This window comes from Pristis pectinata, chromosome 9 (assembly GCF_009764475.1).
Source record: "Pristis pectinata isolate sPriPec2 chromosome 9, sPriPec2.1.pri, whole genome shotgun sequence".
NCBI lineage: Eukaryota > Metazoa > Chordata > Chondrichthyes > Rhinopristiformes > Pristidae > Pristis > Pristis pectinata.
In genome coordinates, this window is record NC_067413.1 from 102,047,080 (window position 1) to 102,062,543 (window position 15,464).

At 41.3% G+C, this 15,464-nt stretch overlaps 1 protein-coding gene across 5 annotated transcripts in view; it reads right to left on the minus strand.

The window, feature by feature from the left end:
• Positions 1-15,464, minus strand: part of smarcc1a (SWI/SNF related, matrix associated, actin dependent regulator of chromatin, subfamily c, member 1a) — a 123,856-nt gene that overhangs the window by 14,338 nt on the left and 94,054 nt on the right. For all 5 annotated transcript variants that reach the window (XM_052022934.1, XM_052022933.1, XM_052022931.1 and 2 more), the window contains 4 exons: positions 14,645-14,771; positions 5,802-5,968; positions 2,004-2,138; positions 547-778 (listed from right to left, as the gene is read on the minus strand). In XM_052022934.1, coding sequence (XP_051878894.1) covers positions 547-778; positions 2,004-2,138; positions 5,802-5,968; positions 14,645-14,771 — 661 coding nt within the window. The remainder of the gene's footprint in view (positions 1-546; positions 779-2,003; positions 2,139-5,801; positions 5,969-14,644; positions 14,772-15,464) is intronic.

A 15,464-nucleotide genomic window follows, 5' to 3' on the forward strand; every position in this document is an offset into this window, starting at 1 on the left:
TCAAGTGATGAACCTGCACTAGAAAAATCAAAGTGCATGACCCAAGTAGCAACTGACAGGAATGTGGATCACCTGTATTTTGATTAGTCCAATAAGTTTAGTGTATCGATCCAAAATAAGTTTTTTTTGCATGACAGACTGGACAAGATTGGTACTACAGTTCAAACTATTTCTGTTAATTTCTTTGCTATAGCAGACAACTCTGTTGTAGTTATATATTTGTTGGCTGCATTCCATATTGTGCTTTGATAACAGCTTACAGGGAAATTTACTCTAGAATGCTGCCTAGAGCTGGCAACCGAAACTATCAGCCTCTTTTCAGCTACCATCAAATACGTAAAATAAATGTGTAAAATATTTGCTAACATTGGATTTGGCCAAGGGTGATATCACATGATGACCATGTTAAAGCATCGAGGCAGAGCTACAAAGCTTTTTTTGGTTACATATTTAACTGAGATGACAGCCATTAAATGAAAATACAGTCCCATTAGTTGCTTTGTAGTTCTCTCCAAGCACTTGCACCGATGCAGACAAACTACTGACCTAGCTGCTGCTGCATCTGATGGTGCATCATTGGATACGGTGGTGGCGGCACTGGAGCTTGTTGCATCACACCGATAGAACTGAGTTGTTGCATACCAGGTGCAGAGGGAGTGTTTTGTGAATGTTGCTGCTGATGCTCCAGCTGCTGTCGGGCTCTCATCTCAGCATATTTCAGCTGCTCCATGTGGAAGGCCTGTCGCTCTGTGAGCAGTTGCTGTCGTTGCTGTTCCAGCTAAATCAAGGTACAGAAAATCATGCGAATAAGTATGTAAATGTTTTTGCCTCAGGACAATTTCAAAATTTTGCTGAGACTTGGACAGAAATAAGCAAGTGATCAAATGGAATGGCTGGCTGGAGATGAGGAGTAATTCAGTTAAGAGATAGAGTACCAGATGATCAACAGAGATGAGAGTCGGATAAAGTGGCATTTGTTTGTTAAAGAGGCAGTGTCAACGTGGCCTGCATTGTTCAGTGAAACAATTGGTACTACTGTCATCTGGATACTGGAAAGTTTACTTATACATTTGTAAAAGACAATAGCTTCCCTCCGAGCTTTCCTTGACTCCAAGAGAAATTATACAATTCCCTTTTACTTCAATTTCACTAGCAAGCTTCTGAAATATTTTCAGAATTGTATTATTGCATAGTCTGGTGCATGATTATATAAAGTTAAGCATTCATTCTTTTTTTTTTGTTTTCTCTGACATAAGGCAAGACAGGGAACAGAAACCAGAGGATACACTAACAGCTTTCAGAACATTTTGCTAGTGGAGGCAGCTCAAGAGTTTTAATGCTATTTTCACATTCATTCTCCACATTGTTTACTTGGAAGCAAGTAATCTTCTGTTAAAAACACCACTTGGTGCCATTTTAACATCTTCCAACCAAAGCCTTACAGAGAATCACAGAGTGGCACAACATAGTGATTGTGCTTGTGCCTAGTCTTTGAAAAAGCTACCTAATTAACCTCCCCCCATTGCTCTTTCCCCAGTAATTTTTCTTTTAACCTTCAACCATTTATCCAATTCACGACTATTAAACATGATTAAAATTTACTTCTTCTACTCCTCTAGGCATGTTATGTGGAATGAGCTGCCAGAGGAAGTGGTAGAGGCAGGTATACTCAACATTTAAAAGACATTTGGACAGGTACCTGGATAGGAAACGTTTAGAGGGTATGGGCCAAGTGCAGATCCAAGGCATTAGCTGCTTCTCCTCCCACAGATGGTGCATAATCTGCAGTTTCCAGCATTATTTGAAAAAAAATCATATCCTATGTACTAATTTATCTTGTTTAAGCACCAAATTAACATTGACACCAAGAAATCGGCCTTGCTATTAACTCTGACTGCTGTACATTTCATTAAACCTATTAACAAAATATATTTCCTAATGAATCAAGTTGATTAAACTCCACAATCTCCAGCATCAGGACTTTTTCCTAACAAAGATGTTACCGCTTCTCTCTCTCGATCCATGATGGTTTCCAATTCCTCAAAATGGCGAAGTTTTATCTCCAGTTTCTTCATTTGGGTTTCCACCAGAAGAGCAACAAGGGACTTGATCTTCCTCTCTTCCACTGCTGCAAGGTGCTGAAGCAAAACAAGGAGATTCAGCAACAAATTACAGTAGGGAAAATTAAATACGAAAAGAAAATCCATGAATAGAAATCCCTCTCCCAGCATGGTATACATTTTTCATTCAATTTTTGGCACATGAACGTCACAAACAAGGCAAGCATCGTGGCCCCTGTGACTTCCAAGCCATTTCAGAGGCATGCAAGGATGAGGAAAAATTACACTGGGAGCAGCTATTTGCAGGTAGATTTGCATCCAACAACTAGGCATTACTCCAAAGTGATAAAGCCAGATAAGTAGAGGCCTCTGAATCTAACATCAGTGGTAGGGAAGTTACTGGAAAAACCAGTAACCTACATTTGGAAAGGCAGAGATTAATCAAAGATAGTCACATGATTTTATCAGTGGGAGATACTAACTGACCAATCCGACAATGTTAAGTAGGCAATAATGTCTGGTTGAGGGACTGCGGTGATGCAGTCGACATGGCCTTCAGAAAGGCTTTTGACAAGGATTCACATGGCATACTAGTCCAAACAATTAGAGCCTGTGGGATCCAAGGCATATTGGCATATATGATCCAAAATTGGTTTGGTAATAACCTGGAGAGGATGATGGAGGGTTGATTTTGTAAATGGAAGCATGGGACAACTGGTGCATCATAAGCGTCGATGCTGGAATCCTTACTGTTTTTAAGACACAGTATATGAAAATGAATGTAGGAGGTATGGTCAGTAAGTTTACAGATGACACAAAAGTTGGTGGCAGTGTTGAAAATGAGGATAGTTTTAAAAGGTACAGGATGAAATTGATTAGTTGGTCAGACTTCCAAAGAAATAGTGAGTGAAATTTGATCCTGATAAGTGCAAGGTGATGCACTTTGGGAGGAACAAGGCTAGGACATACACATGAATGGTAGGGCCCCAAGTACTGAAGGCAGCATATGGGATACTTACCTTCATTAGCCAGGGCATAGAATACAACAAAAAGGAGATAATGGTACTTTATAAAACACTGATTAGGTTACAGCTGGAGAACTGTGTATTGTTCTGGCCACCACACTATTGAAAGGATCAGATTACTAAAACTAAAGGGCATAAAATTAGGATAAGAATCCAAGGAAGAACTTCTCTACTTGGAGGGTGGTTGGAATCTGGAACACATTGCCAGAGTGGGTGGTGGGGGAAGAGACTCTTGCAACAGTTTGAGCACTGAGATGAGCACCTGAATCACTAAGGCACAGAAGGCTACAGACCAAGTGCTGGTAAATGGATTAGTATAGATAGGTACTGGGTCAGCATGGACGTGGTGAGCTGAAGGGCCTGCTTCTGTGTTGTGTGATCTGAACAGTTAACCACATTGGCATTTCTGCAGTTATATATAGCCCTGATCAAGATGGCAGGGGAGGACATTTCACTGAATATTTTTATTTACAAAATCCAGTAGTTTCATGGCTGCCAGTGTCATGAAGACTAACGTTAATTTCAATTTTCTAAACTCCAAATTATTCACTGAATTATGTTCCCTAGTTGCTGTGGTACTATCTGAATTTAAATTGTTAGACTGTTCACCCAGACCATTAGTTACCAGGATGGTAATCTAAGCCACCGTATCCTTAATAAATCCAGGTTGACTGCTCTCGATTTAGAAAAGCACAGATTAATCAAAGCTTATTCTGTTTCTCAAACTGACTCAACTCCTCCAGAGCCTCTTGGGTCCCAGCTGATGTCAGGCTCAGGTACCAGGGATAAGGCCAAACCAGATTACGTCCCTTGCAGCCACTAACTCCAATTTCAAAAAGCTTACACAGCTGCTGGAGTTGGAAATAACTGCCTCCTGAGCTTACTGGGAAAAGATAGCATAGGTTTTATATCTTTTTCTGAATGGCCTAGAGTGGCCTTTACAATTTTGTGGTCAGATTTCAGGAATGGGTAAGTGGTAAATCCTGTGTATTTATTTTCTTTTTCAGATTTCAGTTATTTCATACAAAGCCCACATTACAGGAGACAGTTTGACTTGAATGGCCTGTGTTACTTCCAGAATCTTCTGTTTCACAGTGGGACTCATGGCCCACCTATGACCTGCCCCCATTAGAAGACAGCGTTAGTAACACTTGTTCAACTAGACAAGTGTAAATTGGATGGTCACGTTTGTCATCATAAATCATTACTGATACAAAACTTACGGTATGTTCATAAAAAACTACACAAATGAAAGACTCTGCATAATATTGCACTTTATTGTGAATGAACACAAATCTCCCTTTAATATAGGGTCTTCATGCCAACTGTAAATACAGGAGATACTTTAAAAATCAACTCAAACATTGATGCCATACTTTATACGAGCTTTTTAAGCTCTTCCTCCACTTAAAAGATTTTAGCTCCTCACTGCTGCTTGAAATAAGGAAAACTAAGCAACTAATCAAGAGATTGTTATTGCTTATTTCAAAGGGAACTGAAAATATAAAGCAGGGAGGTGGTATTTCATTTACATCAAACATTGGAGAGATCATATCTGGGTATCATGTACAATATTGCTCTGCCTGGTTAAGGAAGGATGTCAATGTGTTGGTAGCAATTCAGAGCTTTACTAGACTGATACTTGAATGCTCAGGTTGCCTTACGAGTAAAGGATGGACAGCCTAAGCATGTATCCATTGAAATTGAGAGGGGACAAGATTGGAATATCCTAAGGGATCTTGAAAAGATGGATGTGGGAAGCAGTTTTCCTCCTGCAGGAAAATCTAAAATAAGGAATCAGTGTTTAGAACTAAATAGGTCACCCATTCAAGACAAAGATTAGATGAAATGTTGAGAGTTGAGTGCCTTTGCAATGGTCTTCCTCAGATTGGTGGAAGCAGAGTTTTTAAATATTTTAAAAGGTTAAGATAGATGGATAATTGATAATGTTTGAATGTTCTATCTAATAATGAAGTAATTGAAGAAGTTTGCTTTACGACTGAAATTCTAGTTTGTCATGTTGACACTGCAGGTTTATATCAAGGCTCTTAATTTAGAACCACGCAGCTGATGGCTCTTAAATATTTCACACAAACAACACTAAAAATGTGAAACTCATGCCAACACTATGAAGCAGTTGTGGATATTGGGATTCCAAACAAAGCCAGTGATCATGTAATAGTGTTAACTTGACTGAAGCAGTCTAGAGTCAGAGTTGTGGACTCTGTACAACTCCACATCAACCACCATTTACCCATTTTCACTTATCTTTTTTTAAAAATTTATCTTCACTACATTCACCTCAAATCTCTTCTCCTAGATTCTACTGCTCAAATACACACTAGGGGCAATTTGTAGCAGTCGATTAACCAATCAACCTACAGGTTTAAGAATACGGGAAGAAACCCAAGCACCTGGAAGAAAACTAGAGTTACAGGGAGAATGTGCAAATTCCGTAAGAAATCTATCTACCCCTTTTTACCAGATGTACAATAAGATTTTTGCATTTCTCAATCCCAACTTCAACACAAATTTCTCTTCCATTGATCCTCCCGTTTTCACTAGGTGAACCTAAATACTCTCCATGAAGTTCTCTTTTTTTTTTCCCCCTAAAGTCATCCTTAAAACTTACTGTTTTTATGAAGATGTGTTATTTTAATTCATGTCTTTGCTTTGAGTTATCAAACACTCAAAAATACACTTAAATGTAAGTTACCTTTGCCTTAGTAGCAGCTGAGGCCAGGGCTGCTGCAGCAGCTGTGACTATGTTTCCTTCGCCAATGTGATGTTCCAACTTCTTCTTCCCAACATCCAATTCTTTATCTTTGCCACTAATGTCAATATTCTCCTTGTTTTCTTCTTTATCCTTGTCTTCAGATGCAACTGGCAGACCAAAAAAGTAGAAAATGAGAAAATCCAACAGTCCCTTAATAAGACAGGTAATTTCAGCTTATTGCATACATTTCTAATTAACCCGTTTAGCTTTCAAAAATGGCACTAAATCCTACATTTAACTATTAGGTTTTTTTTAAAAACTTGTGCTTAACAAATCCTATTGAAGTTTTGACAGTTCCTTCATACAAGCACACTTAATGCAAAGGTTAGTGGGCACTCTGTCTGCAGATGGCAAGCACTTGTACTTATAAAGTAATAACATATGCTATGAGAAGTTTATTCCCCATGTGCCAAAAATCAATTTCAATCCAGGCTATTGTGTCCCGATTATCTTTCAGCCAATAACCTTTCACACTTGGGGAATGACCAGCACAGATACATTGCAAAAGTTTAGTGGTTTTACCTTTCCTTATTTTAAAATAATAAAACCCCATCAGCTCAAAAAACAGACAGTAGAAAAATTAAACAACGTAACAAAAGCACACTATTGCTCATGTCAAAAAGCAATTTCCAACATGAAAATACGATGCTGGCCCCCACCAATCCACATTAGTCTTCATCCTCAAAAAAAAATATTCATTCAAGGGATGTGGCTGCACAGGCTGAGCTAGTATTTAATTGCCCATCCCATTTCCCCTGGGAAGGTGGTGGCGAGTTGCCTTCTTGAACTGCTGCAGTCCTTGAGGTGCGAGTATTCATAATGTTGTTAGGGAGAGAGTTCCAGGATTTTGATCCAGTGACAGTGAAGGAACAGCGATATATTTCCAAGTCAGGGTGGAGTGTGGCTTGGAGGGTAGTGGTGTTCCATGCTTTTGTTGCCCTTGTCCTTCCAGCTAGTAGAGGTTGTGGGTCTGGAAGGTGCTGAATAAGGAGTCTTGGTGAGGTGCTACAGTGCATCCCCTAGAAGGTACAAACTGCTGCTGCTACTGTGTGTCAGTGGAGTGAGTGATTGGTTGTGGATGGGGTGCCTATCAAGCAGGCTGCAATGTCCTGTATGGTGTTGAGCTTCCTGAGTGTTTCGAAGCTGCGCTCATCCAGGCAAGTGGAGAGTATTCCATCATAATCCTGACTTGAGCCTCCTGAATATTCTCACTCAATTCCTTTAATCATATGTTTACCATAATATTAAATTCTTATGGTGTCTACACCAGTCACAAACTTCGCTGGTGCAATCCCATTGATAAAATGTCTTTTCTGCTCTCTAACCTAAATGATCTTGGATACGACCATATTCCATATTCAGACATCAAGTCATTCCCTTCATAAACAAACATCTACACCTAATGCAATTGGCCATTCTTCTAATTCCCTGCTTTTCAATCTTCTCCAACAATCTGTGTGATACCTTTGTCAGAAAGTTTACAGAAGATCATGTACATCAGAAAGAACAATAGAATATTAGAACAAAAGAGACTGCCAAAGTGACTGTGCACACTTGTGACATAAGCTATCCAACTAACAATGTTACTCTTGTATTTCCATGCCGTTTTTTTTAAGAAAACAAATATTCAGTTGTCTTTTTGAAGATTAATTTGCTTTTAGATCTGTAGGGTGTGCACTCTAGGTCACAGTAACTATTTGTATAAAAGGTTACAGCTCATGATCATGGATTCTTTTAAGTCAACTTGTATGGAAGCAAAATAGTGTAAATACTGGAAATGTGAAATATTAAAGTTGAAAATGCCAGAAATACTCAGCTTAATCAATAGGGTTGTTTTGACAGTGCAACAAAGGAAAAAAAATAGAGGCAGAGGCGAGGATAACCAGGGAGGGAATTCCAAGGCTGAAAATGCAGCTGCCAATAGTCAATTGGTTTAAAAAAAAATAAATCAGACATGCACTGGAGACAACAACTGGAACAGCAGAGGGTTTTGTGGCTGGAGGAGACTGGAAAGATAGGAAGAAGTCAAGGAGGACTAGAAAAAGAGAGACAAGAATTTTACAATCAACATGTTACTTAGCCACGATCCAAAGTAGATTAACATTTTCATATGAGTGAGTTGAGACACACTGAGTTTGTGGAAGTTGGTAGAGATAAACCTGCTTATGATCCAATTATCATCCCTTCCATCACTATCTATTGAACAGAAATGCATTACAATAGCAGTACCAAAGGTTTCTTTCAAACAGTCCTTGGGAGTGCAGAGTTCCCAAAGAGACACCTCAAACTAATTTAATGCACAAGGTCTCAGGCACAGTTCACTTTAATTATGACTGAAGTGCTCCCCACCCCACTGGAGTGTAAACAGTAGTACTGTTGGAATTTAAGAGAAGACCATTTCAATGCAAGCACTGCTGTGACCACAATTCTTGAACAGGCAGACAGAGCTACCAGTGTGAAAATAGCCTTGCCATGGAAGAAGGATGAATCTTAATAATGTAATGTTTTCATATGGAGATGAACCGAGTTGTGACTGCAAGGAACTACCAAGTAAATATTTAAAACTGAAACGTGGGTAAAAGGGCCAAGAACAGATCTTAAAAATTACACCACTCAAATCAGTTTGTTATGATTATATTATTGAAGACAAAACTCAGATAACAAAGCAAATCATGGGCTTCAGATCAATTTTTATTGGATGGAATACAAGGTGCTCAGAAATTACATTTCAAAAAGGTACCCAACTGCTTTTTTCTATTGGCCTCTGAACTGCAAAAGTACTTGCAAAAATACTTTCAAACAGTATGACCACCAGTGTCCACAAAATGTTCCAGTGATACAACAGAATAACCTAGCCACACCACCCCCCCCCCGCCCCATCAGTCAATTCAGGATGTACAAGTGTTAGTGGACAGTATTTCATTATTGATTGCTATAATTCTGACATAGCTTAATAAATGCAGTTTGATCACAATAAAACATGCTATTCATTTGAAATATGTTTAGTTGGATTGATCTGTGCAAACATCAGTAAACATGAAAAACTTTCAGTGAACATGCAGGTTAACATGTTCTAGTTTTATCTACCTCAATATGCAGAATAATTTGTGGCAGTCTACCTTATCCATACCCCTCATTGTTAGCTACCTCAATCTTAACCTCCAGGGAAAACAGACCTAACCTCTCCAGTCTCTCCTCATAACTGGAATGCTCCATTCCTGACAAACATGTGAAGGCCACGACAACTGTCTTGGCCAAGTTTACCTTCTGGTCACAAACAATCCTGACTCAAATGCATCCCCATCCTTCCAACATTCCAACCAATTTGCCTAATATCATTTTGACATCTTATTCATCAGCAATCGAGAAAAGACTGAACAGATGAGCTGCAGAAATGCCCATAATGTGAAAGACAATAAACAAAAGGTGGTAATGGACCAAACTAAGCCACCGTGAAGAGGCATGCCAGGTGAAAATGGAGGTTTTTTTAAAAAATGTCAACTACTATTTGATGTTTTTTTAAAAATTAGAAGCAGGGAATTACTCAAAATAGTGTTGCCAACTCGTCCTCCAGAAATTTTGAAAAGCAAACTGTATTCGAGTTATAAAAGCAAATATGAAATCTAAACTGTACCTTCAGCCCACTGAATTTGGTGCTTAACCACAAACTCAAACTCTCACCTTCCCCCAGCATCAATGCAGAGAATTCTCACCTTATTTTAAAACAACTTATTCAAAAGTCCTTTATTTCAAGAGAAAAGTGCAGCTTGACATGTTAACATAGGGAGTGACTAAAGCAAATAGCTTAGATATATTGAAAAGGGAGACTGGACAAACTACTGATAAATGAAGAACACTGAATCACATTTATTTCGTTGCTACCACCAAGAAGTGAGCAGGCTCCATTTTGTGGAACCAAGCAAGCTTCAGTATCAGAAGTCTCTTCAACTCCTGCAACCTTTTGTTTGTATCCCAGCAATCATTTCTGGCTAAATCAGTTTGCAAGAACTTCAACCATGCAACTCAAACATGAACCAACTTTCTGCTCTAAACGTCTCTTCATCACCAGATTAATAATGGACAGCTGAAGAATGACCTAATAGATGAGAGGTTTTCATAGAATCATAGAACAGTACAGCACAATACAGGCCCTTTGGCCCACAATATTGTGCCGACCTTTAAACCTCACCTAAGACTATCTAACCCCTTTCTCCCACGTATCCCTTGATTTTAAATTCCTCCATATGCTTATCTAGCACTCTCTTGAATTTGACCAATGTACCTGCCTCCACCAACACCCCAGACAGCACATTCCATGCACCAACCACTCTCTGGGTAAAAAACCTCTGATATCTTCCTTGAACTTCCCACCCTTTAAAGCCATGCCCTCTTGTATTGAGCATTGGTGCCCTGGGAAAGAGGTGCTGGCTGTCCACTCCATTTATTCCTCTCAATATTTTGTATACCTCTATCATGTCTCCTCTCATCCTCCTTCTCTCCAAAGAGTAAAGCCCTAGCTCCCTTAGTCTCTCCTCATAATGCATACTCGCTAAACCAGAAAGCATCCTGGTAAATCTTCTCTGCACCCTTTCCAACGCTTCCACATCCTTCCTATAATGAGGCAACCGGAATTGGACACAGTACTCCAAGTGTGGTCTAACCAGAGTTTTGTAGAGCTGCATCATTACTTCGCAGCTCTTAAACTCAATCCCACAACTTCTGAATGCTACCATCCCATAAGCTTTCTTAACTACCCTATCCACCTGAGAGGCAATTTTCAGGGATCTTTGGATATGAACCCCCAGATCCCTCTGCTCCTCCACACTACCCAGAATCCTGCCATTAACTTTGTACTCCACCTTGGAGTTTGTCCTTCCAAAGTGTACCACTTCACACTTCTCCGGATTGAACTCCATCTGCCACCTCTCAGCCCAGCTCTGCATCCTATCAATGTCCCTCTGCAATCTTTGACAATCCTCCACACTATCCACACCACCACCAACCTTTGTGTTGTCTGCAAACTGGCCAACCAACCCTTCTACCCCCTCATCCAAGTCATTAATAAAAATCACGAAAAGCAGAGGTCCCAGAACCGATCCTTGTGGGACACCGCCATTCACAGTCCTCCAATCTGAATGCACTCCCTCCACCACAACCCTCTGCTTTCTACCAGCAAGCCAATTCTGAATCCACATGGCCAAGCTTCCCTAGATCCCATGCCCTCTGACCTTCTGAAGAAGCCTACCATGTGGAACCTTGTCAAATGCCTTACTAAAATCCATGTAGACCACATCTACTGCACTACCCTCATCAATCTTCCTGGTCACCTCCTCAAAGAACACTATCAGGCTTGTGAGACATGATCTGACCTTCACAAACCCATGCTGGCTATCCCTGATCAGACCATGATTCTCCAAATGCCCATAGATCCTATCTCTAAGAATCCTTTCCAACAGCTTGCCCACCACAGACGTAAGGCTCACTGGTCTATAATTCCCTGGACCATGCCTACTACCTTTTTTGAGTAAGGGGACAACATGTGCCACCCTCCAATCCTCCAGTACCATTCCTGTGGACAACGAGGACTCAAAGATCCTAGCCAAAGGCTCAGCAATCTCCTCCCTCACCTCGCGGAGCAGCCTGGGGAGTATTCCGTCAGGCCCCAGGGACTTATCTGTCCTAATATTTCCTAACAGCTCCAACACATCCTCTCTCTTGATATCAACATGCTCTAGAACATTAACCTTACCAATACTGTCCTCAGCGTCAAAGGCCCCCCTCCTTGGTGAATACTGAAGAGAAGTATTCATTGAGAACCTCACCCACTTCCACAGCCTCCAGAACATCTTCCCACCTTTGTCTCTAATCGGTCCTACCTTTAATCTCGTCATCCTTCTGCTCTTCACACAAGTGAAAAATGCCTTGAGATTTTCCTTAACCCTACTCGCCAAGGCATCTCATGTCTTCTTCTTGCTCTCCTCAGCCCCTTAAGTTCCTTCCTTGCTACCCTATATTCCTCAAGAGCCCTATCTGATCCTTGCTGCCTTCTTCCTCCTAACTAGATGTTCTACCTCTCGTCACCCATGGTTCCTTCACCCTGCCATTTTTCTCTGCCTTACCAGGACAAATTTATCCCTAACATCCTGCAAGAGATCCCTGAACAACGACCACATCCCCATAGTATATTTCCCTTCAAAAATGTCATCCCAATTTACACTCGCAAGTTCTAGCCTTATAGCCTCATAATTTGCCCCTCCCCAATTAAATATCTTCCTGTTCTCTTTGCTTCTATCCCTGTCCATGACAATGCTAAAGGTTAGGGAGCGGTGGTCACTGTCCCCCAAATGCTTACCCACTGAGAAATCTGTCACCTGACCTGGTTCATTACCTAATACTTGGTCCAATATGGCATTCCCTATAGCCGGCCTGTCAACATACTGTGACAGGAATCTGTCCTGGACACACTTATACTCTGCCCCTTCTAAACCTTTGGTACTAAGCAGGTGCCAATCAATATTTGGGAAGTTGAAGTCTCCCATGATAACCACCCTGTTATTCTTGCACCTTTCCAAAATCTGCCTCCCAATCTGCTCCTCAGTATCCTTGCTGCTACCAGGGGGCCTATAGAATACTGCAAGAAGCGTAACTGTTCCTTTCTTGTTTTTAAGTTCCACCCATACTGACTCTAGAGGATCCTTCTACATTATCCACCTTTTCTGCAGCTGTAATAGTATCCCTCACCAGTAACCCCACCTCTCTTCCTCTTCTTCTCTCCCCTCTCCCTATCCTTTTTAAAACATTGAAATCCAGGAATATTCAGTATCCATTCCTGCCCTGGTGACAGCCAAGTCTCTGCAAGAGCCACAATATCATAGTTCCATGTATTTATTCAAGCTCTCAGTTCATCACCCTTATTCCTGATACTTCTTGCATTTAAGTAAATGCACTTTAGCCCATCCACCTTACTACTTGTATATCCTATACTCTGCTTCTCCTTCCTCAAAGCCTCTCTATATGTTAGATCTGACTTTACTCCAGGCACTTCTTCCAGTGACCTATCCCTCCAGTTCCCATCCCCCTTGCAAACTAGTTTAAACCCTCCCAAACTACACTAGTAAACCTGCCTGCAAGGATATTGGTCCCCCAAGTTCAGGTGTAACTCTGTACAGGTCCCACCTTCCCCAGAAGAGATCCCAATGATCCAAAAATCTAAAACCTTGCCCCCTGCACCAACTCCTCAGCCAGGCATTCATCTGCCATCTCCTCCTATTCTTACCTTCACTGTCACATGGCACTGGCAGCAATCCTGAGATGGCTACCCTTGAGGTCCTATTCTTTAGCCTTCTGCCTAGCTCCCTAAACTCACTTTTTAGGACCTCACTCCCCTTCCTACCTATGTCGTTGGTACCAACATGTACCACAACTTCTGGCTGCTTTCCCTCCCACTCAAGAATGCTGTGGACCTGATTAGAGACATCCTGGACCGACACCTGGGAGGCAACATACCATCCAGGATTCTCACTCATGTCCACAGAACCTCCTGTCTGTTCCCCTGACTATCGAGTCCCCTATCACTATTTCTCTCTTCTTCTCCTCCCTTCCCTTCTAGGCAGCAGGACCAGTCCCAGTGCCAGAGACCTGGCTTCTGCCACTTGTTCCCCTAGGTCATCCCCTTCAACAGCATCCAAAGTGGAATACCTGTTATTGAGGGGAACAGCCTCCAGGATCCTCTGCACTGTCTGCCTGTTCCCTTTCTCTCCCCTGACAGTCACCCATCTATCTGCCTCCTGGACCCTAGAAGTACTTGCTCTAAGGGGGGTGACTGCCTCCCAATGCACAGCATCTACATAACTCTCTCCCTCCCTGATGCTTCACAGTGTTTGAAACTGCGACTCCAGCTCATTAATTCTGAGCTGAATTCCTCCAGCATTTACTGCAGATGTGGTCGCCGTGCACCACAGCAGGGTCCACTAGCTCCCACATCCTGCAGCTGCAGCACATCGGCTTGCCCTCCATCTGAATTGTTTTTCCTTACCTAGCTGTGGGTTGAGAAGTTAGAGAGAACATTGCCACTTGTGGGGCAAGAACATACCAGGGGCCATCAATATAGTCACCTGGAAATTCAATGGGGAGTTCAGAAGAAACCTTTTGGATGGGTCAGAATGTGAATTTGCTAATTGAATGTTAACTGTTATTTGGAGTAATTACGAATAGTGTGGAGGCTGGACAACACGAGGGAAAAGGAAATAAAGCCATTCAAATGAAGAAAGATGGAAGGAGGCTTGAGTGGAGCACAAAGGCGTCTCTGGTCTAATATTGGTAATTGCTCCCGTCATTGATTTTCAAATTAAGATTGGGCACTTCAGGTTGATTGTGATCAAGGAAACAAGAATAGCACTTCACTGTAAATGATGCAAAGACACCAGAGATGCTCCATTTTCCATCTAGTTCTGGACATCAGACCCGCAAGTACTTTAGCATGCCCTCATTAGCCAGCTTGTGCTTCCCCACCCCCCAACCCCCCCTCCTTTTTTTATTCTGGCTTCTGCCCTCTTCCTTTCCAATCCTAATGAAGGGTCTTGACCTGAACTGTCAAGTGTTTATTTGACATAGATGCTACCTGGCCTGCTGAGTTCCTCCAGCATTGTGTTGTTCCCAAATCCACATCATTATTTTCCCTCACTTTCAACAAAATCCTTGCATCTCATACACGACTTGCAATATTCAGTTTGGCCTGCAGTTCACGGTCCTTTAGAAAATAACTCGCTCTACTTTAAGCGTACCTGGTTTAATGTCAGTGCTAGCCATTTCCCCTTCCATGGGTTTCTCTAATGCAAGCTCTTTGGGAGATGGAACTTGAATCTTCTCTGTACTGTCCGAAACCATTTCAGTCTCCTCTTTGTTTTCCACCTGGTGAAAGGCAAATGTCTGTTGAATATAGTTCTCTTTTCTGCACAAGAGAATAGCATCATCATTGGTGTAAACCACTGAAAGGAGATGAAGAACGAAAATGACGAGGTGCACCCAGTTTAGGCAAGGGAATAGGAGAAACTTGCTTTTGCACAGACAGCAGAGAGATTGTGAAATACACTACTAAAATTAGTGACGTAAAATGTAAGAACAGTTTAGCAAAGTAATGCAAGTTAGGGAATTGGGAATACAGATGACCAGGATAAAAAAACATCCATGTCAATTACATGACAGCTGCAATGCTTATGGCTCCCGTGAAATTCCATTGAAACTTTCACACAATCAGATGTCACTGCCCAGTCCAACTTCTGCATGTGGTCTTGTTCAGGAAGATAGCAAAGTTTGAGAGTTGTGACGAAGGATCTTTTACCTGAAATATTAAGTTGGTTTTTCCTTCCACAACTTCCTGACCTGCAGTTTCCAACAGATTGTTTTTATCTTGCAACTGAAAAAATCCATTCCTGGAAGCATCCTGGTAAAACTTTTCTGCACTATTTTGGACCTTTACATCATTCCTACCGTTATGTGACAAATTGGTCATAGTACTCCGGTTGTGGTTTCCGCAGTGGCTATTAGAAATTCAAAACAATTGGTTGCTTTTTCATATTTCCTAATGATGCAGGAGGTCATCAC